The 23,110-nt window shown below is 46.1% G+C and overlaps 1 protein-coding gene across 3 annotated transcripts in view; it reads right to left on the bottom strand.

Moving 5' to 3' along the window:
* NCAPD3 (non-SMC condensin II complex subunit D3) overlaps positions 1-22,926 on the bottom strand; it is a 39,766-nt gene extending 16,840 nt beyond the window's left edge. For 2 of the 3 annotated variants that reach the window (XM_058041189.1, XM_058041188.1), the window contains exons 1-19: positions 22,866-22,926; positions 22,006-22,160; positions 21,054-21,216; positions 20,073-20,248; positions 19,808-19,981; positions 19,243-19,304; positions 18,816-18,903; positions 16,472-16,605; positions 15,718-15,790; positions 15,294-15,416; positions 14,897-15,149; positions 13,601-13,684; positions 13,360-13,443; positions 10,524-10,597; positions 8,250-8,384; positions 5,227-5,447; positions 3,141-3,332; positions 2,758-2,855; positions 1,328-1,443 (exon numbers count right to left, since the gene is read on the bottom strand). In XM_058041189.1, the coding sequence (XP_057897172.1) occupies positions 1,328-1,443; positions 2,758-2,855; positions 3,141-3,332; positions 5,227-5,447; positions 8,250-8,384; positions 10,524-10,597; positions 13,360-13,443; positions 13,601-13,684; positions 14,897-15,149; positions 15,294-15,416; positions 15,718-15,790; positions 16,472-16,605; positions 18,816-18,903; positions 19,243-19,304; positions 19,808-19,981; positions 20,073-20,248; positions 21,054-21,216; positions 22,006-22,160; positions 22,866-22,926 (2,466 nt within the window). The remainder of the gene's footprint in view (positions 1-1,327; positions 1,444-2,757; positions 2,856-3,140; positions 3,333-5,226; positions 5,448-8,249; positions 8,385-10,523; positions 10,598-13,359; positions 13,444-13,600; positions 13,685-14,896; positions 15,150-15,293; positions 15,417-15,717; positions 15,791-16,471; positions 16,606-18,815; positions 18,904-19,242; positions 19,305-19,807; positions 19,982-20,072; positions 20,249-21,053; positions 21,217-22,005; positions 22,161-22,865) is intronic. The other variant, XM_058041190.1, reaches the window with a different exon arrangement.
* Positions 22,927-23,110: the final 184 nt, after the last annotated feature.

Here is a 23,110-nt window from a genome sequence, read left to right on the forward strand (position 1 = left end):
GATGTGTGCAAGTGTCAAAACACCTTGGAAAATGTGGCTTTTAATGATCCACAGGCCCAAGTTTACTTCATTATAGAAATCACACAGACTTAAACAAAAAAGATTTAGGCGACTGTTTCATGTGCACCCAACACATTGGAGGTGTCTGTGGCAATTTTTAGATGTTGCTTGAAAAAAGAAGCTCCATTAACCAAGAAAACATGATGTGAATTCCAAAGAGTGGAGGGGAAACACATGAGAAGCAGATTATCTGCTACACTGTGGTGAATATAAAGCATCATTTCTGGTTTTCCACCATCTAAAAGTGGTAATTTTAATAACCAAATACATATATAAATGGTAACTGTTACATTTAGTGAAGTGACCAACTACAGGAACACCTTCATTTCATTTTAAGCCAACACTCTGTGGTGGCTGTACCTACAGGGGAGGATTTTCTGACTGTCATTTTAAAAAACCCAAAAACCATCACCCAACCCTGGCTGCTGAAGCACAGAGGGCTCAGTTCTGCCCATTATTCACTAAACTTGATTGGGATGCTTATTATAAAAGAGCTGCCCTCTAAACTGAAATTTCAATTGAAAGAGCTACCATCTAAACTGAAATTTCAATTAAAAGAGCTACCATCTAAACTGAAATTTCTGCCCATTATTTTCTAAACTTGACTGGGATGCTTATTATAAAAGAGCTGCCATCTACACTGAGAGAGAAATATAAAACAGACACAAAGAGAAATCATCAGGGACAAAGACCTGCATCAATTTTGGCTTCTTTGCAATTGTGTCCAGGCTGAGATTTTTATTTTACCAACAAAATATGGCCTAACTTCCCACTATGGGAGCAGAACAGAGCCATGGCATAAAACAAATGGAGGCAGAAAGAAATTATGAGCAAGTTATTAACTCCCTGTTTGGTCTCCAGGAAGAGATCTAGGAAATATGTGCATTTCCAGCAGCTCTGATGGAGAACACAGAGATTACAGCATAAATCTGTGGGTTCAAACTGCACCAAGCACAGCAACAGGTTTCCTTTAGGAAATTTCCTTTAGGAATTCTGTGAACTTGGACAGAAGGCAAATGCGAGGTACTTCAGAGGTGTGGGGAGGAATAGATTTGAAGGCAGAAGATTTCTCACAAGCCAGGCTTAGCCCCAGGATGTTCTCCAGCTCAAGTGCAGCAAAGAGGCAGAGCTGAGCAGAGCAGGCTCGAGCTGCTGGAATCGGAGCCCCTTTTTTAGAACTCATCATCCATCCCACAGCCTGCAGACAGCAGCAGACACCCCCTGAGTGGGGAACAGGCTATTTTAAGAGGAGTATTTTAAGTCCCACCTGTGCCTCCTCTGGTGCAGCTGCAGAGGCCTGGCAGAGCTTCTGCAGGGTCTCCACGGCTGGGCTGATCACCTCCAGGGGACACTGAGACTCCCTCAGCCAGCTCTGGATGCTCCCTGGAGATGACATCACACATAAAAACAGCATTTTCTAAGCTGTTCAAGTGTTTGTGAAGGCACAAAACTGTTGGGACTCAGCACATCCCTCTGGGTGTCCAGAGTTGCCAGGACCCTGCCAGGGGGCTCAGAGACCCTGGCACACAGCCCAGAACACCTGGGGATTTGATTTTGACCCCTGGAGCAAGTTATCTGCTTTGTATGAAGACCTGAAAGCCACAGAAGTTTAAGCAGTGTAATAATAGATTTATCACTGGGTGAAAAGGTAGATTTTGGGGTTTTTAGAATAGGGGTTTTTGGGGACAAGATGGAGAGACTTGGGCGTGTCCAGCCTTTCTTCTTCTTCTTCTCTACCTCCATCTGCTGCTGTGATGTTGGCACTTTGGGATTGGTTCAGAATACAAATTCACTGTCTAACATAGGTGATAGGTATTGGGAATTAATTGTAAATATGTTATACGTAGTTTGTAGTGTAAAAAGACAACACCACCCCGGGGGTGGTCAGAGTGCCTCAGGCCGCCCTGCTGAGCTGACCTTGGCTGGACACTCTCAGGTTTTGGTTGTTCATTGCTGCCCCGAGATGTGCAGGGTGTCTCTGCTGCAGCCCACACAACTGAAGAACGAGTCTGGACTCTTCACTTTTCAGTCTTGAGGTTGTTTGTTAATTCTTATCTATAAAATTTTCTTTCTGCCCAGCCGAGATCTGCTCAGCAGGGCAGCCACAGGCACTCTGTGTGTCCTTTTATATTATAAACTACATATAACATATTTACACTTAATTCCCAATACCCATCACCTGTGTTAAGACAGTCATCTTCTACTCTAGACCAATCCCAAAGTGCCAACATCACAGCAGGAAATGGAGAACAAGAAGAAGAAAGGGTTGACATGCCCAGATTCCTCCATCTTTTCCCCATAACCCCCATAACAAAAATCCTAAAATCTACATTTTCACCCTGTGATCATTTTGTTATCACACTATTCAAACCTGTGTGACTTTCATGTCCTCATACAAAGCTGGTAACTTGCTCCAGGGGTCAAAATCAAATCCCCAGGTGTTCTGGGCTGTGTGCCAGGGGGCTCAGAGATCCCAGCAGGGTCCTCAGCAACTCTGGACACCCAGAGGGATGCACTGAGTTCTGACAGGACAGGAGGAAAATTTTTATAGATAAGATACAATAAACAACTCTGGGACTGAAAACTGAAGAACTCTAAGTCATTCTTCGAACACACGGGCTGAGACAGAGACTGTTCACACATCTCAGGGCTGCAATTAACAGCACAAAATCTCTGCAGGTGCTCAGGACCACTCACCCCTCAGCCCCTCACAGCTGCTCCTGGGGAGGTGCTTTGCCACGTGCCCAATGACACACAGGACGTGTCCCACGGTGCCACCACTCGTGTCCTGCTGCCTGCAAAACCAACAGTGAGCTCTGAGCCACGCCACGAGAGCACAGCTGAGCGACCCTCTCTCCTCTGGGACGTGCATTATTGAGGCAGGCCTGTCAAAGGCAATGAAAACTCAGAGGGCTTGAGGAAAGAGCTGGTTACTGCATGGATCTCAACGCCTCTGCTGGATTTCCAGCTGCAGAAGTGACAGCTTGAAGGAAAAACTGGGATTTAAGCAGCTACAAGGCAATCTGTGGAAGGGCACTGAGGGCTCCTGGCAGAATGGAGCTCAAAGCACACACACTGACCTGCTGATGCTGTCCCAGGATTCAATGATCTTGGAGTAATCCAGCTTGGGGGAAGAGCCAGCCACCTTGGCAAGCAGCATCCAAGCTGCCCTGGAATGCTCTGTCTCCACGTGAGACATGACATTATTGACAAAAGTGGAGGTGAACTTGTTCTGCTTGGACCACATAAGGAAGGCTTTGCTCAGGTAACGGCTGCAGGGAGGAAAGGAAAGTTTAGGGAGGAATAAATAAAACAGTAAAATCCAACACAACAAAGCTGCTATCGCCTGGCATTGCCACAATTCACACTGAAAATTTCCACATTTACACATATTTTCGCTACAGAGCTGGCATCCCTACATGGATGTTGGGGCAGTAACACAGAAGGTCCAATTGGTCCCATGACACATCAGGAAATGATAATTTCAGCAATTTGTAACCAAGAATTTCCAGCAGCTGTTGTTTAATACCCAGAATAATAATGATGCCTCAGGTTTTAGCTTTTCTATTTTTCACATTCTGTGCTGCTTCAGTGTGTGGGTCTGGGTTCACATCAGGGGATGGTGAGCTCTGTGCACAGAGCAGGGAGACAAAACAATTCCTGCTCCAGCTGGGCACCAAGGACAATCATACAAATCTCATGCCCAAGAACATGAGCAATGGTGAATTTAAGAGAGAAAAACAAGCAGGGTGGGACTGCCTGGGCCAAAGCTGGAATGGGACAATTAACTGCAAGGTGCAAATGGAGCAGAACTGATCCCAGGGAGAGACCCCGGGAGCGCTCGTGCATTTTGGGGCAATTTTGGGTCATCTTGGGTTCATTTTGGGACCATTTTGGTGCATCTTGGGTTCATTTTGGGACCATTTTGGTTCATCTTGGGGGCAGCCCTGGCTGGGCTCTTGTGCTGCCCAAGGTGGATCCATTGAGGCCTCTTAATAAATCCCTGCTTTATTCTTTAACTCTGTCCAGTCTCTGTTTCACTTCAGCCTTCACAAGTCATCAATAGAATGCCCTTAATTGGAAAGGACCTTGAAGATCATCTCATTCCACCCCCTGCCATGGATAAGGGCACCTTTCCCTAGCCTGGGGTGCTCAGAGCCCCATCCAGCCTGGCCCTGAGCACTGCCAGGGATGGAGGCACAGCAGAGTCACGTCAGGCATCACAGCCTGCTCGTTTTCCTGCACAACCCTCATTATCTACTCCACACTGGCAGAGCTGTGAGATTTCTCAAGCTGCAAGGTCCTGCAGGGTCAGGAGGAAGAAGGTGCCAGGAATGTGCAAACCCTGTTAGAAATTGGCCCAAATTAGAACAGTGACAGCTCCCCACACTGGCACGGCAGCACCACCAGTGCCTCAGCTGCTATTTCTGAGCTATTATGCCCTGTTGACTAATAAACATACAGCTGTCTTTAATCAATGTTGTGTCCTTGTCATGCTGTGTGTCATCCCATTTCTCCCTCTCCTTCCCACGGCAGGCAGGATAATTCGATTTGTCACAAGACAAGTAACATATTGTACATAAGAATTAATACAAGGTGATGTTCTTGCTTTATATATCCTCTCTCACTTCTGTCAGAGGAACACCTCCATCTGACTTAAATATTCATGTGCTATCAGTGCATCCAGCATGGGATGGAACAGTGAGCACTGCAGTCCAGGGAGAGAGCACAGGTAACAGGAGCAGCAGGTGGAAACACCTGACACATAAGCTGAACTCTTCTTGTCCATGCTCAACAGCCCTGTCCTGGGAGCTGGCAGGGCAACACAAGCACCCCAGTGTGGTGGTTTCCATCCCCAGAATGATACTGAGGGTTTCAAGCAGGGAATTTGAGCAGTTTCAAAGAAATCCCTGAGAAAAATTTGGTTTCTTGTCATTGCACAGCAGACAGCATGTGCATTTTAACAGGGTGTGTGTGTGAGCTGTGGGACCTCACAGGGAATGAGAACACAAACTCAGACTCTTATCTTAGTCCTCAGTCAATAGGTAATTTCCTTCTGTAAAGGAAAAGTTGTGTATTCTAATGGGATTAAAAATGGAAAAACTCCCAAACTTCTGGGTTTTATCCCTGAATATTAGCATAGGTAGGGGAGGGAAATGCTTTTACCTGAGCTCCTGGCTTTCTGAAGACAACAGGGAGAGCAGATCCCACGCCAGCTCCTGCTTCTCATCACCACTCCTGGATTTATGATAAGGTTTAATGTGCTGCAGCAGGAGCTGATCAAGGCAATCCAAGGCCTTTTCTTGGACAGAGCTTTCTGCATCCATCACCACAGGCACCACTCCGTTCAACCAGGCCTTCTGCACCAGGACATTGCTGTGCTGGGACTGAGAGAAACAAATTTCTAAATCATTAGGGGACCCCAAATGCATGGTTAAGAGCAGCAAAGGCCTCCAGGCTCAGCTACAAACTTTGAAACTTGAATTTTAATCAAGCCCAGCAGTGTGGCAGCAGGTGGGACAGGGAAACTCAGCATCACAAGGTCTTTAATCATCTCTATGATAAATACCTGGTGTTTCTGCTAAAGAACTGCAACACTTTGTTTTGAGACTCTATAAAGAATTATAACAGGTTTGCAATAAGGCTGTACAGCAGATGATTTAGCACTAAAAAAAAAGAGCTTTGCTTAATATAAACCCTGTGCTCCAAGCCTGAGTTACAAACCCCCTGTGAATAAATAGAAAAGAAAGAAAAATATAGCATTGCTATCATCCACACATTACATCTGAAAGTGATTCAGGGTTTTTTTTAACTTGAGAAGGCCAGCAACATAAACATTTTCTTCATGACACATAAATCAACAGCCAGAAAAATCAGTGTTTCCAACAGTTGGAAGCACTCTGCATAAATCACAAGTAGGTATCAGAGTGAGTCATGACTTCCGAGTCAAAAGGTAATGAAAAGAATTAGAGCAGCCTAAAATGCAGCTCCCAGAGTGAATAACTGATTGGTGAGGTCCCTCCTGCTCTCCCCCCTCCCAGGTGTGGCAGAATTCCCATTCCCCTTGATGCCTTAGGATTTCAGCTTTTCTATTTTTCAAATCCTGTGCTGCTTTAGGGTATAACTCTAAACTGCACACAAGGCATCACCTCCTGTTTACTCACACAGAACAGTCCCTCCAGGGCTCTAACTCGGGGACACCTCACTGTCTCAGGCCCCAAAAAGTACAAACAAAAGTGAATTGGAGAGGAGCAAACTGTGGGTAAATTACTTCATTAGCTGAAGGTGTAATTGGAGAATTAACCCCTGATGTGTAAATGGATCAAACTTAGAAAAGTAAATGGACCAAACTTAAACTTATAAAAGTAAATGGACCAAACTTATTATTGGAATCAAGGGGCGACTCCTGTAAGAAATGATGAAGAGAAGTCCATTGATATCAGAAAGCTAATTAATTATACTTTATTATACTATATTATTATTAATTATACTTTATTATACTATATTATTCTATACTATATTGCACTATATTACATCTAAACCAAATCTGAACAAAGCACTCAACTCAGCTGCCCAGAATCTCACACTTGGCCCTGACAGGCCAAGGAAACAAAACCCCATCACTCTGGGTAAACAATCTCCATACTGCATTCTACTTTTGCACAAACAAATTAAATAAGAATTGTTTTGATCATTCTTTCCCCTGCTTCTCTCAGGCTCAGAAAATGTGAATCCCACAACTTTTAACTGTGTGAAAAACTCATGACCATTGTCCAGCTTGGGTGTAGCCTCTGGGAGGCTTTGACTGCCCAAGGTGCAGCTATTGAAAGTCTTCAGTTATCCTGGATTGTGTCAGCAAATTTATTCTATTTTACTTTATTTATTTATTCTATTTTATTTTATTTTATTCTATTCTGTTATTCTATTGTATTCTAAATAGAATTGTGTTCTATTTGCCATCTGTATGGCAGTTGTCTTCTGTTCCGTGGGCAGTTTTCCTTATCTCTTACACACACACTCCTCCCTCTGGGGGACATCTGCTGATAAGAGGCCATTGAATGTCAGTGCATGGCTGATAAGAACTACAGCATCCCATTGGGAGATGTGAGCCCAGAGGGAGGAGCCAAGCATTGCTACCTGGATATAATCTGGAGATTCTGGAACACCAGCCAAGCATTCCTGCCTGGATACAATCTGGAGATTCTGGAACACCAGCCAAGCATTCCTGCCTGGATATAATCTGGAGATTCTGGAACACCAGCCAAGCATTCCTGCCTGGATATAATCTGGAGATTCTGGAACACCAGCCAAGCATTCCTACCTGGATATAATCTGGAGATTCTGGAACACCAGCACGGCTTCTCCACTGGATTCCCCAGAGGAACAGCAGCTGCCTCTGCCCCTGGATCTTCAGAGGCAGAGACTGCACCTTTCTCCAGGATCCCTGCTCCAGCAGAACCAGCCCTGACACTGCAGGAGGGCTGAGCCACAATTCCAATGGCACTGCTGCCAACACCCTGACCCACAGGGTGTCAGGGTGTGTTCTGACTCTGTCAGTGTTGTTCTAGTGTACTGCATTGTTTATTTTATCCTTTTATTTTCTTCCCTATTAAATAACTGTTATTCCTGCTCCCATATTTTTTGCCTGAGAGCCCCTTAATTTAAAATTTATAAAATTCAGAGAGGGGGGTTTACATTTTTTCCATTTGAGGGGGGGCTCCTGCCTTCCTTAGCAGGCACCTGTCTTTTGAAACCAAGACATAATATAAATACCCATTTAACTGTAGTGGGATAGAATATAAGAAAATAAAGACAATGTAGAAAGTAATCTTACCCCTAAGGTGTTGCAGCTGGGCCAATTATCAAAGATTAGGAGCAGGCCTGACTTTAACAGTAACTAATGAGAAGAAGATGCTATAAAAGAGTAGGGTGGTTGAGAAGGGAACTGGAGTCAGTGGCTGCTTTGTGAAGAAGAAAAAGTCAGTGCTCTGAGGAGCTGCCCATGAGAAAGACCAGGAAGGTGTGAAACCTTTGTGATAAGGAGACAACAGTATGGAACCCAACAGTATGAGGAACTGTCCACAAGAAACACCAAGAATATATGAAACTTTTGTGATAAGTAGACAACAGCATGGCACCCCTGCAGTAAGATGACAACATTTAATCGTGTTCCCCTTGCCCAGGCTCACCAGGAGCAGCTCAGTGATGGAGTGCAGCGCCTGCTTCCGCACGGACACGGCGGGGTCCCGGCAGCGCTCCCGCAGCACATCCAGCTCCTCGGCCGTGCAGGGCACCACTCCCTGCCTTAGGAGGCTCACAAACACCTGCCAGGCAAACAGCAGCACTGAGATGCGTTGTGGTGTGGTGTGATGTCAGTTTACCCAGTCCTTTCCCCTCCTTGATCCCTGCCCCACACTGTCTGTCAGTCCTGGAATTGCAGAAGGGCATTGAGTGATTGGCAGATCCAAAGGATGCCCTCTACCCTTGGGGGACATTAGGCCATCCAGGTGTCCTTTGTCCCTTTGTCCCTCCCCTCCTGTCCCTGGTTTGTGGCTCCCTGCCCCTTCCCTGCCCCTCTCCCGGGGTTCAGAGGAACAGCAACCACGGGCTCAGGGAGTTCTGTTGGAGCTGGTGCTGCATTCAGAGGCCTGTGGGCCAGAATAAAGCTCTGGATCCAAACCCTCCATCAGAACCAACTCCTTTCCTTTACCATCGCCTTAAAGCTTCTCTGCCAGAGGGAAACCTGAGGAGCAGCCCCTGTTATGGGGGGAAGCTCCATCCCAGCACCACCAGAGCTCCTGCAGGCCTGGACTTGTCCCCATGGGCCCAACTGCAGCACCCAGGCAGCCCAAAGTGTCTGTGGGGTGAAACACCACACACCCAGGCAGCCCAAAGTGTCTGTGGGGTGAAACACCACACACCCACAGCCCAAAGTGTCTGTGGGGTGAAACACCACACACCCACAGCCCAAAGTGCCTGTGCGGTGAAAACACCACAGTTGTCCCCTTTTGGTCAAGCAGCAACGGCCAGACAAGCCCAGGTATGTCCCATCTGGCTATATTGGTATTTAATTCAAATAGAGCTGCATTTCAAAGCTCCCACAAAGGGTTCCCATCTATGTTTACAGCTGCAAGATGTTTGGTTGGGTTTTGGAGCAGAGGTCAATAAAAAGGGGTTTGAGTTCCATTCTGGTGTTGCCATTTGCATTGATAATCACAAACTGCATGGGCTTTACTTGTGGAACTTTCTCGGGGGCAGCTTAAAAACAGGTGGTCAAAAAAACCCCTTGTCCTTCCCCAGTGCTTTGCAGCCTTCAAAATCTTTTCATTAATTATGATAGGAACATCTTAACCAGATAGAATTACTGAATGCAACAGGCATCTCATTGCACTTACCTTGATATTTGGAACAATTTTAAGGAGGGTAATTGGGCCTCCAAACCCAACTGATCCTACCTAGACCCCCACTGTCCTGTTTAGGCTAGAAGTTGTTATTTCACAGGAATGCGGTCACCATGAACTTCTTTCTTTGTCCCCAAATCCCATCCCATTTTGGACCCACCATTTAGGTTCAGCTGGGCTGGGCACACCAGGGGCACTGGGTGGCAAAGCAGAAATACAATTTACCCCCCACCAACGGCAGCCAGAGATTCATCACACCCAGAGGGAAGCACATTAACAATTCATGAGTGCTGGGCACAGCCAGAGATGGAAAATGAATCACAAAACATCATTCCAGTCATTGCTGCTCTGGAACAGCAGCTGGAGAGGGAGGGTGTCACAATTTCCCCTTGAAAGTAATGTGCCTCTCGTATGAGCCACTGTTCTTACTTCATAATAAGCAAGAGGGATTTATTTTTATTCTTAATCAGAAAGCATTAAAACATGAATTGCAAAGCCCTGACTGGGAAGCTCAAATCAGTGTGTGAATTGAGGGGGAAGAGCTGGGGTGAAGAGGACTAACAGAGGAAGGCAGTCAGCAGCAGACACCTCTTTTTTAAAACAAGGAAATTTCCATTGAAGCATCTCTCTTTAAAAGCTAATGACTTCATTAAAGAAATGAGCAGCAAGGAAAGCAGCACAGAGCTCAGAAAGAGGCTGGATATAACCTAATCCCTTGGCTAACAAGGTCAAAACAAACTAAGCAGCTAATATGCTTCAGTTTATGAGGAAGTCTCTTAATTGAAATGCCTATTGACATTTGACAAGAGCCTCTCCTCGCAAATGACGGAATAACAGAATGCCAGCAAGGGTACTAGAGAAATTTCCATCATTATGCCTGCATTATTTACTTATCAGGAGCTAGTAAACAAGATCCTAAATGCCTCTAAGGCACTCTGCAGGGAGAGCAGGAAGCTACAAGTGGGCAAAGTGACAGAGTTCGCAGCAAAGCTGTGGCCTAATTAATTATTAACAATTTTGGGTAATCACTGGGAGCAGGGAAGGATGCAAGCCTCACCCTACCTGCAGGGCAGATTTCCTCACGTTGGTTTTCTCATCTCCAGCTCTCATCCTCAGCATGGCCATGACTTCTTTTCCTATCCAAAATGAAGATAAAATGGAATTACCCCCACGAACAGCATTAGTTGGAACAACACAACCCCAGGATGGTTTGGTTGGAAGGGACCTTAAATCTCATCTTGTTCCACTCCTGCCATGGACAGGGACCTTCCACTGTCCCAGATGCTCAGAGCCCCATCCAGCCTGGCCTTGGGCACTGCCAGGGATCCAGGGGCAGCCCCAGCTGCCCTCACCACCCTAAAGCAGCACACCCTAAAGTGGCTCACCACCCTAAAGCAGCACAAACTCAGTAGAACAGCAAAAACAATCCCCCAAAACTTTCAGAAGGACTGGACAATTAAAACCACCCAAAAAAAATCCAGAATGAGGCATAAGCCAGAAGAAAAAACAAACCCAAACCATTTCCCTGCTTCGCTCATTTGAAAACTCATCTTAATATATCACAAAAGAAAATGATGGAACAAATTACTTGAGAGACATACAGCAAAAAAAGAAAAAAGGTGAATCTGCAATTTCTGACCTTTTCATTTGTCTACACAAAAGATGTGAGGCTACCTTCAGAGCTCAGCAGGTGGGTCAGGCACAGTCTGTGGCTCAGGTGACCCTGGTACCTGTGGGAAGAGCTCCCTGGGCAGAGCTCAGAAAAAAGGAGCCAGCACAGAGCCAGGGGAGGCTCTGCAGAGCTCTCAACACCCACAACCTCCTGGGAGTTCTGCCTCAGAGCTGCACACAGCACCAATGTATGAACTGCTGTGCTACAGAGGGAAAATGACTCCGTTTGTGAACTCCTCGAGGCTGCAGAATTGAACCAGCAGCTGCAAAGCCCCTCCTCAGAGTCTGCAAGGAAACCAGAACACATCTCTCTTCCCTGGATGTTATGTTAAGACTCAAATTTCACCCTGTACAGCCACATTCATCCTTATTTCTGCATGTTGGCAAGGAAAAATACATCATCGAGGCAAGAAGTTATTAAATGGCACACAACTGAATTCACAGATCACTTATTTCTCACATTTTGAATCACTAGGCTATTAACTGGCCATAAGGACTTCAAGCATTTTATCATGGCTTTTAAGGTTTTTATTTATTGCTGTTTGTCAGATTTCCCAAAGATATGCCAAATTTGGAGATCTGTTACTTAGAGATTCACATGGACATCCATCCTGTTGCCATTAAAAACAGGATTAGTCACAGGGAACTAAGCAAAACTAGCTTAAAAATACATTTTTACCAAAAGGAAGCAAAGGGACTTTGATCTGGGCTTTCTTAATGGGCAGCTAAGTGCAGTTTCCACCCTCCTCCCAAGAGCAGCTGCACAGGAAGAGCACAAAACCTTCCCCACTGCAAGATTTTGCCACTAAAATAATCCAGTCTTGTGAAGGTGACCAAATAATCACACTTTGACATTGACTTTTCTGATGTAGAAAAGAGAGAGGGAGAAAAAAAAAATCAACAAAACAACCAAAATTCCCAAGTTCTAAAGGGCTGAGAACTCCTAAAGGAAGGGAATGTTTGATGCTGGTGCGCAGGGGAAATTCTGCAGTGCACAGCTCACCTTGCAGGTTATCCCCACCCTCCTTATCTCTGCCCTTGAGCACTGAGCATGTTCTGACTATCCCTGGCTGAGATTTCTTTCTTTTCTAAGAGAAATGAGCTGTTTGGTCTTCAGAGGAGAGCAAAATTAGCACAGGCACAAGCCAGGCACAGGCATGGGCCAGACAGCTTTGCTAATGCACCTTGACTGCCTCGGAGAGCCCTGCATTCCAGAATCCTCTGGAGCTCCAGACAAGGCTTTATTCATTCCAGCCTTTTCTTAATTTGTTTTGCCAAGTGCCAAGCGTGTGCTCAGCTGGGTATCAGAGACAAACCCAGGCATCCTCTGGCACGAGGAGCCTGCAACTAAACAGGGAATTCACAATACCTTGAGTGGCCTGGAGGACTTGTCTGTCTGAGGGAGCAGATTAAGGAAAATTTATCAGCAAAAAAAAGGAGCTTTCAATGGGGGGAGATTGGAGCCTGGCTCCTGGAGATAGGGAGGGAGATCCCATGTGAGGAGCAGCGTGGAACAAAGGCAGCACTGCAGGATGTGAGGCAAGCAGAGAATTGAACTGTCAGCAGTTCAGGGGAGGTGAACAGCAAGAACTGAGAGCGCAGATCCTGGCAGGGGTTGAAAGGTTAGCAAGAAAAGCTTTTCCACACAAGAGGAAAAGAAAAGGAGAGGTTTAAAGGAGGAACATCCCGGCCACAAAAGCCAGCTTGCATGGTGATTTCATGCTATCAACACATTAGAGGCAGCTTGCCATGCTGCATCAGGACATTTTGTGTGACACTCTGCTTTCAGCTTTCAACCTGATGCTGCAGAGAAGCAGATCCTTGCCTACAGAACAGAAAGGTGCTGTGCTTTACACAGCAAAATAGATCAGTTCTTTGTGCACTGGAGCAAGAGATTTAATTACCCTGAAATTCATGGAGCTACAAGTGTTACATTCCACATAAATTACAAATTGGGAAGAATAAATTACCTGCTTCTCAACAAGGGTTGCCACCACATTAGTACCAACAGACATCTGCATTTCAGGATTAAATGTGTTTTTCAGACTTGAGTGGAAATAGTGTTTCCTTATGGCTGGCAATTCCACCCCCTTCATCACCCCAAAGTGTTTTGTAAAAGATTTCTCCACTTCCTTTGAGAAATGGACAATGAATACACTTCAGAAAGTCTGATTTCAATTAAGGCTTTGAATGCTTATCTGGAAAGGCTGCTTTAATTCTGACATACCATCAGGCCCAGCAGTGTCACTGCTGTCTGTCAGCTCCACAGTTCTGCAAGTTGGCAAGGTCCTCAGTGGATGGTTGGACACAGCTGAAAGGAAAGATAAAAGCTGAGGAATAACAAAAGCATATATTCACCTGGCAAGAAGATGGTTCAGTGTTAAACAGAGAGCCTCGTGCATGCCCTAGGTTTAACAGATATGTGTGTTTTTTAGGAAATGGCATGCCAAGAAAAGCCTGAGACTTACTGGAAGAGAATGACTCTATACCTTCTGCACTGACTGTCACGCTCGCAGTGTTTGTGTTCGCTTCCAACACTGTGCGGACAGAGGCTGCCAAAAAAGAGAAATAAGAAAGGAAATCAAACAAAGTATTTGAATTCTGGATATCCCTGCCATTCCAAATTCCTTTCTAGCTATGGGATGCTGTGTGCAGGCTCTGAGTTGTGCCATCTGGCCTTCAGCACACCTGGGGGAGCTCGGCATGCCAGTCACGAACAGAACAAATTAGCAGAAGCAAAAGGCAACTCAAGATTTAATCAGCTGTCAGGCAAGAATGAACTGCTTCTTTTTTTTTTTTTTTTTCCCAATGAGCAATTTTGGGTTGTCTGTAAACATCCTTCAAAGGGACCTCACAGAGGAATCTCTTTAGAACTGATACAGGAGGATAAATCCCTCCCAAATATAAGGCTTCATAAGGAACAAGGCTCATTGTAAGAGTTTAAATGAAGGATGTGGGACTCCAGGTGGCTCTCCAAAATGCAGTTTATTGCATCCAAGACATTCCAGCAGTCCAGAGTTGTGGGTGACAGAGCTGTGCCCACAGCTGTCAGCTCCAGCTGCAGGCATGCCTGGAGACCCTTAGTTTAGGTTACAGTGCATTCTATACTTTGGTTTTGGTTACAATGCATTCTATACTTTTCTTTGCTGAGCATCTTAATGCAGTAGAACCAATCTATACCTTAACTTTTATCCATAGCCTATCATAACTATTGTAATTACCATATTCATGTTACTGTTCTCCAATCACTAAAAGTCAGTACATTACAGTTTAAGCTAAAGTAGTTTTTCAGTTTTCTTGCAGTGGAAAATTCTGAGACTTTTTTTCTATTTGCAACATCAGCAGGCTTGTTTGCCTGTGCTATCTTTCTGCTTAGTAAAAACATCTTCTTGTTTAGATTGAGTTTATCTTTTGCTCTAAGCCATAAAAACCCTTTCTAACTAACACACCCTTTGCCTCCTTGGTTATCCAGTAAGACTGGCTCAGCAATTCTTTTCTTCTATATCAAAACTTGCTTCCATCTCTATTCCTTCATCAGACTCTACATTTAAAAATCTTTCTGCTAAACATACGTATCTGTGAGACTTTCTTGTCAAACTTTCATCCTTCCCAACAGCTCATGAATTACTGCTCATTATGGCACAGCACGTAAGGACTGTGCTTAGTGCCAGTTTTTAAGTTCCTGACAACTCCTACCTCTCAGCAATTATCCCCTTGAAAGTTCAAGAATGATTTTCATTACCTCATGTGCCCACAGTACTCACAGCTCTGTAGTAAGTCCTGAATGCTCTCAAAGGTGGCAGCAGCTTTCATCTCGAGACAATGGGCGAGGCTGCTGAGAGCTTTGCTCCGGACCACGGGGGCTTTGTCTGAGCACCGGCCAAACACCATGACCTGCACTAAAAACTTGTGCTTTAGCAAACTCTGCTGATCCTGGGACAAGGAGCTGCCTGGGCTCCTCTCTGGCAGCTCCAACAAAGCCAAGGCTACATCAAGAGCAAACACTCTGTAGGAAACCTGCAGGAAGAAAAAAGCACACGAGGCGCTCTGTTAATGGAAGCGAACACGGGGTTTTCTTGCCTCTGGGTACCAGCAGTGACAGAGCTATTCAGGGCTGAGATTGAACCCTTCATCTCCAAAGCATCAAGGAAATGCACTTACTTTGGTGAGTGAGTATTTATAAAGCCAAGCAATGAATTCAGCAAACTCTGCACAGGGGAGTTTGTCCAGCAGGGTCACCAGGGCCTGGGCAGCGTAGGTGCGATAATCACCCTTGTCTGGGACCTGAAAGAAAATTTAATTAAAACCTGAAAGACACAAGGGCACCCTGTGATTCTTCACTGCTCTGCTCTGGATGCCAGAAAGGCATTTCAGGGCTTAAGAGAAGTGTTTTTTTATTTAATGAGCTGATATATTCACATTCAACAACAGCGAGAATCATCACAGCTTCCTCAGTCACTACTTCACCATCACACGTTTTCACTCCTTAGAAAAGACTGCGAAAACTGATTTCCTAAACTATTAATGATGTTCCAATGTATCCTCATGAGTTCTCCAGCCCAAGAAGCAGCAGAGCTTGGCATACCTTGGTACAGATATGTTGGAGCAGGATTCGCAGAACAGGATAAACAGCTTCCTTCAGCTCCTCCACCAGAGAACTGCACAGGGGAGAGAGAGAGAGGGAAGCAGATTTTAACAAAGCTGGTTTATAGCAGAGGAAAAGTCAAGGACATTCCTTTTGGAATGCATTTTAAAAGTCAGGAAAAGTGGCCATGATTCTGCAATCATGAGTACAGCAAGATATGACCAGAGAACCATCCTTGCTTCCCACATTAACCTGGCTTTGCAGGCAAAAAATAATTTCTTCCCATACTTTTCTAACAAGGAGAAGGGTAACATGAAAAGCTTCTTTGTTCTTAATCTACTTTTATATGTTGTCTGGGGATCTCTGCACAAACTACACTTCCAACAATATGGATCCCCAAAAGGGGGAATAAACACAGGCAAAACACATCATTAAGCAGGAAAGAGCAGGAACTACAGAGGAATGAGCTCCATGTTAATCTTTCATTTCCTTCACAATTCTCTGTAGTTAAACACAAGACTTGAAAAACTGACACAAAGCAAAATACAGAAAATAGGTCCTTTCCACAGCACCTTTTCTTCCCCCTCTGCCAGCAGGCTGGGTAAATTCCCATTCCAGACATTTTAATTAAGCCTCATTTGCACAAACAACTTCAAAGCCAGTGCCAGTTTGTCTCATCCCTTTATCACCTCAAGAGCAAAGCAAAGGCATGCCAGAAGAAAGGAGCAGACATGCTCAGAGCTCTGAGTGTCACCTGATGAATTTCACAGCCTGGTTCCTGGCGCTGGTCACAGCTGATGTGATGGGAAGGGCCTCACGCCTGGAGCCCCCAGTGCTCTCCACCATCAGAACAACGCTGAGGAGCCGCTGGAACACACACCTAAGGGTCTGCAAGGAAACACAGACATCTAAGGGTCTGCAAAGAAACACACACATGGAAGGGTCTGCAAGGAAACACACACATGGAAGGGGCTGCAAGGAAACACACACATCTAAGGGTCTGCAAAGAAACACACACATGGAAGGGGCTGCAAAGAAACACACACATGGAAGGGGCTGCAAGGAAACACACATGGAAGGGGCTGCAAGTAAACACACACATGGAAGGGGCTGCAAGGAAACACACATAGAAAGGGCTGCAAGGAAACACACACATGGAAGGGTCTGCAAGCAAACACATACATGGAAGGGGCTGCAAAGAAACACACACATGGAAGGGGCTGCAAAGAAACACACACATGGAAGGGGCTGCAAAGGTGTTATTGGCAGGCTCCGTTCCATGGATGGTCTCAGAATCTCTGCTGGTTAGAGTGACTCTGACATATCTACAAGCTTCTTTTTTCCCAGCTCAGCAGTCAAAGAAGGAGTCAGGACTTTTCAGTTCTTGTTCTCAAGGTTGTTTATTGTTTTTATCTATAAAATTCTTTCTCTGACCCACCAAGGTCTGCCTGGCAGGTTGGGTTGAGGCACACTGGTGTTATCTTTTATACTAAAAACTACGTGTACAATATCTACCATAACTTTCCAACATCTATCACCTATGTTAGACAGTGAGCTTCTACTCTAAACCAATCTAAAAGTGCCACCATCACCCAGAACATGGAGGCCAAGAAGAAGAAGGAAAAAGGAGAGGGCACACCCAAATTCTTCCATCTTGGGACCCCGAGCCTCCATTCTAAAAACCTCAAAAATCTATTTTTCACCCTGTGACAAATTCACTATCATTCTACTTAAACTTTCTTGACTTGTAATTCTTCATATAAAGGTTGGTAATTGTTTTTCCATGGGTCAAGATCAAAGGCACAGGGGTCTTGGGCTCTGTGCCAAGGGCTCTGAGGCCCCCAAGCAAGGGCTCGAGTCCTCCAGGGCAGCCAGAGGAATTTCCTGGGTTCTGACAGATGGGCACTCCAGGGTCATGAAATAATTCTGAATCAAGCTTAGAACCAACCAGCAGCACAGGTTAAAGCATGACTGCTAGCAGAGAAATCCCAAGAGGACAGTTTCTAAACACACACAACACCTTGTTTAGAACCTGTGATGTTCTCATGCAAGCTCAGCAAGGTCTCAGAAGGGCTTTCTGAAAGCATGAACAGCTGCCCTCCAAACAAAGTCCCCCCTCCATAGTCCCCTGTGGACACTTCTTTTTGCCAGAAGCATTTGGAATTTGAGGAAACTCACTGGGTTTTGCACAGGACGTCATAAGCTAAATGCAAGTTTTGTACTTGAACTCTTGGAGTTGTCTGCCTTGAATCTTTTTGGGACCACAGCTTGCCTCACGATCCCGACATTGCCTGAGCAAGCAGGAGAGGCAGGGAAGATGAGGCTGCTCTGGGAAAGGGAGTGACTATACCTTGCTGTCACCATAAATGCCAACAGCTCTGCAAAGCTCCTGCTGCACTGAGGAACCAAGGAGGCAGAGACACACAGGCTGCTGGAGCTGGGCTGGCACTCAGGAATAACCAGGCTGGTGTGTTCTCCAGGCTTTCCTGATTAGACAGCTGCTGATCCCCAGGCTGCAGGCTCAGAACCAGCCCAGACTCCCAGACACAGCCTGGGCACACCCAACCTTCAGCAGTACTCAGGTATCGGGGAGATGCCTGCTCTGCTTGCCAATTAAGCAAATACAGATGGGAGTTTCTGGCAGAACTGGCTGCTCCACGATGCCAGAGTGTTCTGTGAACAAGAACCAGCCCTGCTCAGCCTCACTGAGTGCACAGCCCAGCCCCTCACACACTGCCAGGCGGTGCTGCAGCTCCATCTAGCAGGGAATCACAACATTCCAGGCAAAGGTAGCCACCTGGAACTCTCCTCTTCAAGGCTCACAGACCCAGTGCCACTGCAGCTCTCCTTTGTTTTCAATTCATTTGCCATAAGAGTCAGCAGAGCACAGAATTCACTGCACACAAGTGCAGCAGCAAATAAGGACTGGGGTGGAAAAAAATCATCTTTGCTCTGACCCAGCAAAGATGGCACAAAGAGGGAAACTGAAGTGAAAAGTAAAAACCACCCAAGCAAAAAGGACATGCTGAGAAAGAAAGAAGCAACCACTCCTCTTCCATGCTGCTGTGAGGATGTTAAAGATTCTGTTGAACTTGTACCTTATCCTCTGTGCTGTGGAGAGGGGAGCACAGTAAGTGAAGTCCATAATAGGCCAGCTCAGGAATGTACTTGGCTTTATTAACATCCCTAAGGAAAGAAAGCAAAGAGATGTGTTCACTTCTCATCACAGTAAATGTGGCTATTAGAAAATTAAAAGTGTGAAAATGAAAATGTAAAAATGTGACTATTAAAAAATTAGATGTGACTATAAAAAAATTAAGACTATTAAAAGAGCTCTTTGACTGTGAAACATTCAATATTCACAAGATGCTGTTTGCTGTCAGCACGTGGAACACATTCCAATTATCTTTATAAGAGAATTTGTCACTTTCATTTTTATACAAACAGGACAACGCAAGCACTGAGGGCTTTACTTGTTCAGATCATCATGTAAATATTAAGAAATATTAAGAATTGTTTGCTCACATGGCTGCTGAAAACTGGAACTCGTGGAGCACTGGCTCAAAGCTGGTCATCTCAACAAAGACCTGCAAGGGAAGAGAGCCAAGCTGAGCTCAGTGCCCTGAGGGGAGGCTGTGCAGGGCTCTGGATGGCTGGGGTCACTCCACTGGGTTTAACTTTCAAACATCTCCCTTGAGCAGAACAAAAGCAGAGCCCAAAGCCCAGAAGCTCCCCCCAGGAACAAATGGGGGCTGCCCCTGCATCCCTGGAAGTGTCCAAGGCCAGGATGGACAGGGCTGGGAGCAGCCTGGGACAGTGGAAGGTGTCCCTGCCGTGGCAGGGGTGGAACAAGATGAGATTTAAGGTCCCTTCCAACCCAAACCCTTCTGATTCCAGGAACAAAAACACTTGCAAGTGTTCAGCAGGAGAGGCAGCCACAGAGCAGCACCCTGCTCCCACACCTCCCTAATTCCCACCAGGGAGCAAGTGAAGGAAGGCAGGGCTGCCACCTCTACCATGTGGAGTGCTCTGCATCCCCAAAAAGTCTGTGTTAGGGGACATAAGGCTCCTCAAGCTGAATGTTTCTGACCTGCACACAGTTCTGCATGCACTGAGGCTTTTCTTTTAGGGAGAACTTGGGCAGAAGCCTCAGGAAGTTTTTCAAGAGAAGGAAGATGGCATTGCGGACTTGGAGGAGATTTTCTGTTGAGAGGTAAACATTCTCATCATCCTCTTCCTTCTCCTCTTCCAACATCTCTTCCATCTGTATTGGCAGGAAAGAGAAACAGCTTGCCAACAATTTGTTTATTACTAGGGATTTGTTTGTATCTGAAGGGATTGCACAAATATCTTACACTGGAGGTGTTGTTCCTGCTTGGTTTCCCTTTCTTTCTGTTCCTTCTGGCATTGGGCTGAGAGCTTTGAGATTGTCCCTTCTTCCTTTTCTTCACCTCTTGAGGCCAGCATTTTGTCAGGGTGTGAAGACATTTATCAAACATCACTTGGTGGAACACCTGGTTGGCTATGCTGCCTGCTCAGAAAAGACAAACGTCAGCCCTGTTCCAGACAAGATACAGAGAGCATCAAACCACCTGGGCATCATGTCCCACCCCTAGAAGTGTTCAGTGCCAGGCTGGAGCAACCTGGTCTAGTGGAAAGTGTCCCTGCCCATGGAATGAGATGAGCTTTAAGGTCCCTCCCAACCCAAATCAGTTTGTGGTTCTATGATCTCTCCACAGGCGCCCCAGAGCCTAAGAAAGTTCAAGAGAAGAATAAAGAGCTGCCTGAAGTGCACCAGGCTGATGGATCATCAGCAGTGACACATTCCAGCAGCATCACCAGCTGAATGACCCCTTCCAGCTGCACCCTGGACATCAGCAAAACCTCAGGGCTGCCGGAATGCAAAGGGATCCAGCTGTGAACTAACCTGCTGGAAACACTCAGCTGCTGGTCATTCTAAACTGGTATTTCTGTTTGCACAAGCCAACCCATCCAAATGTGCTGCACAATGAAGTGTTCCCTGCTTACAGAGAAGAAACAGGAAGAAGGTCCTGCCTTGACTGTCAAAGCAGAGGGACCTGTGTGGTTCCAGGTCTGTGCATGCTCCTCTGTCACCTTGTCACGGGACACAGACCTGCTCATGGGCCACCAAACCCCTCTGTGACAGTGTCCAGTGACACTGCTCAGCACTCACACCACGCTCAGCTCGTGAAACCCCTGAGGATTTCAGGGCCATCAAGCCAACACCACCACTTGTTCCAGCTGGAATTGTTACAAACCCGACCCTGCCCGACCTGTCCTGTCCCAGGCACGAAGAGGAACATTTCAGGGCTCACCTGGGATCTCCAGCAGCAGCAGGTAGAGGCCAGCTGAGTGCAGAGCAAACACCCTCTGCTGTGCGTTGGCTCTTTTGTGCTGGCCCACGTGCACAAAGTGATGCAGCACGGCCACCAGGGCCTGGTGGGACAGGCTGCTCTCAGCAAACAAGGTCCAGACATTCTAGGGCAAAACAGGAATAGTCAGGAAAGCCATAATAACATGGATGTCCAAAACTAGCCATTATTCAGATTTTAACAGGTGACACCATGACCAACACCCTATGTACTATAAGCTTTAAAAAGTATTCTAATAAGTATAATACACTGTAATTATTAATATATATATTAATTTTATTATTTATAATATTTTGAGTAACAATAATTAAATTAATAGATTACAATTAATAATTGTTAAATTAAATTTATATTAATAATTATAATAACACTATGTATACTTAATGTAATATATAGACTATAATAATATACAGTAATATATATAATGTATACCTATAATGATATACATAATGTATATAATATATAACAATATAATACAGTATGATATAGTATAGGATAATATATAATATAATATGTTATATGATATTATATGATATGATATATAATATGGTATAGTATAATATACTATAATATAATATAGTATAATATAATATAGTATAATATACTATAATATAATATAGTATAATATAATATAGTATAATATAATATAATATAATATAATATAATATAATATAATATAATATAATATAATATAATATAATATAATATAATATAATATAATATAATATAATATAATATAATACTAAGATCTATTATTAAAATTTGGGAATAGCTTCCTTCTGAAGCATTCCAGCACACAGAGCAAGAATTGTTTGAATAGTTTTTGAATATTTTGCCAATTTCAGATGTGAAAGAGAGCAAGTGGGAGTGGCTGGCTCTGCCCAGGGGATGTCACCTCTCGGCTCTCCTGGTCCCCGGCAGCAAAGGGCGCCAGAGCGCTGTACAGGCGGGTGAAGGTGTCGAGCCCATCGGCCGTGATCTCCTCCGCTATCCAAGGCTCCAGAGGCTCGGTCTCCGTGAAATCCACATCCCACACCGTGTCCACCCACACTGAGAGAAATAAAAATAAAAAGTGTTTATAAGCGCCAGGGGTGCGATTTCTCCGAAACACGCGTTTCACCCAAAATAAGGCTCCAAAATAAGCACGGACTGCCCAAATCCAGCGGGACACGGGCGCGCCAAGGGCAGCGCTGTCAGTGCCGGGAGCTGCCGGGGGTCAGCCGCACCCCGGTGACCGGGGAGAGCCACCGGGACCGGGACAGGGGGACCGGGACTGACACCGGGACGGGGACAGAGACTGACACCGAGACGGGGACCAGGACTGGTACAGAGACCCAGACAGGGACGGAAACCGAGGCAGGACCGGGAGGGGGACAGAGACCGCTACCGTAACAGAGTCGGATACCGGGACAGAGAGAACGGGAAAGAGACAGAGAGCGGGACAGAGACCGGGGACCGAAACGGAGGCAGGACTGGGAAGGGGAACGGAGACCGATACCGACACGGAGAGCGGGACAGAGAGACAGAACGGGAGAGGAACAGAGACCAGGACCGGAATAGAGACCTCGACGGGGACAGAGAGACTGGAACATACAGCGAGACCGGGAAAGAGAGACCGAGAAACACAGCGACCAAAACCGGAAAAGAGGTCGGCAAACCGGCCCCGGCCCCAATCCTGACCCTAACCCCGACCCCATTCCCAATATCCCCATCCTAAACCCGATCCTAACCCCGATCCCGACGCCGACCCCGCACCTGCGGCCAGCTCCGGCAGCCGCCACCCTCCGAGCGCGCTCCGCAGCCGCTCCGCCGCCATCGCTGCCGCCGCCCGCCCGCCTTCGAACGCGCCAATGGCGAGCGCGGGGCGGCGCGGGCCAATCGCGGCGGGCGCCGCTGCCCCGGAAGGAGCGGGGCGGGCGCGGCCGGGCCGGGCCGGGGCGGAGCTGCGCGGTGCGCGGTGCGCGGTGCGCGGTGCGCGGTGCGCGGTGCGCGGTGCGCGG

Source organism: Melospiza georgiana, chromosome 27 (genome assembly GCF_028018845.1).
Source record: "Melospiza georgiana isolate bMelGeo1 chromosome 27, bMelGeo1.pri, whole genome shotgun sequence".
Taxonomy (NCBI): Eukaryota; Metazoa; Chordata; class Aves; order Passeriformes; family Passerellidae; genus Melospiza; species Melospiza georgiana.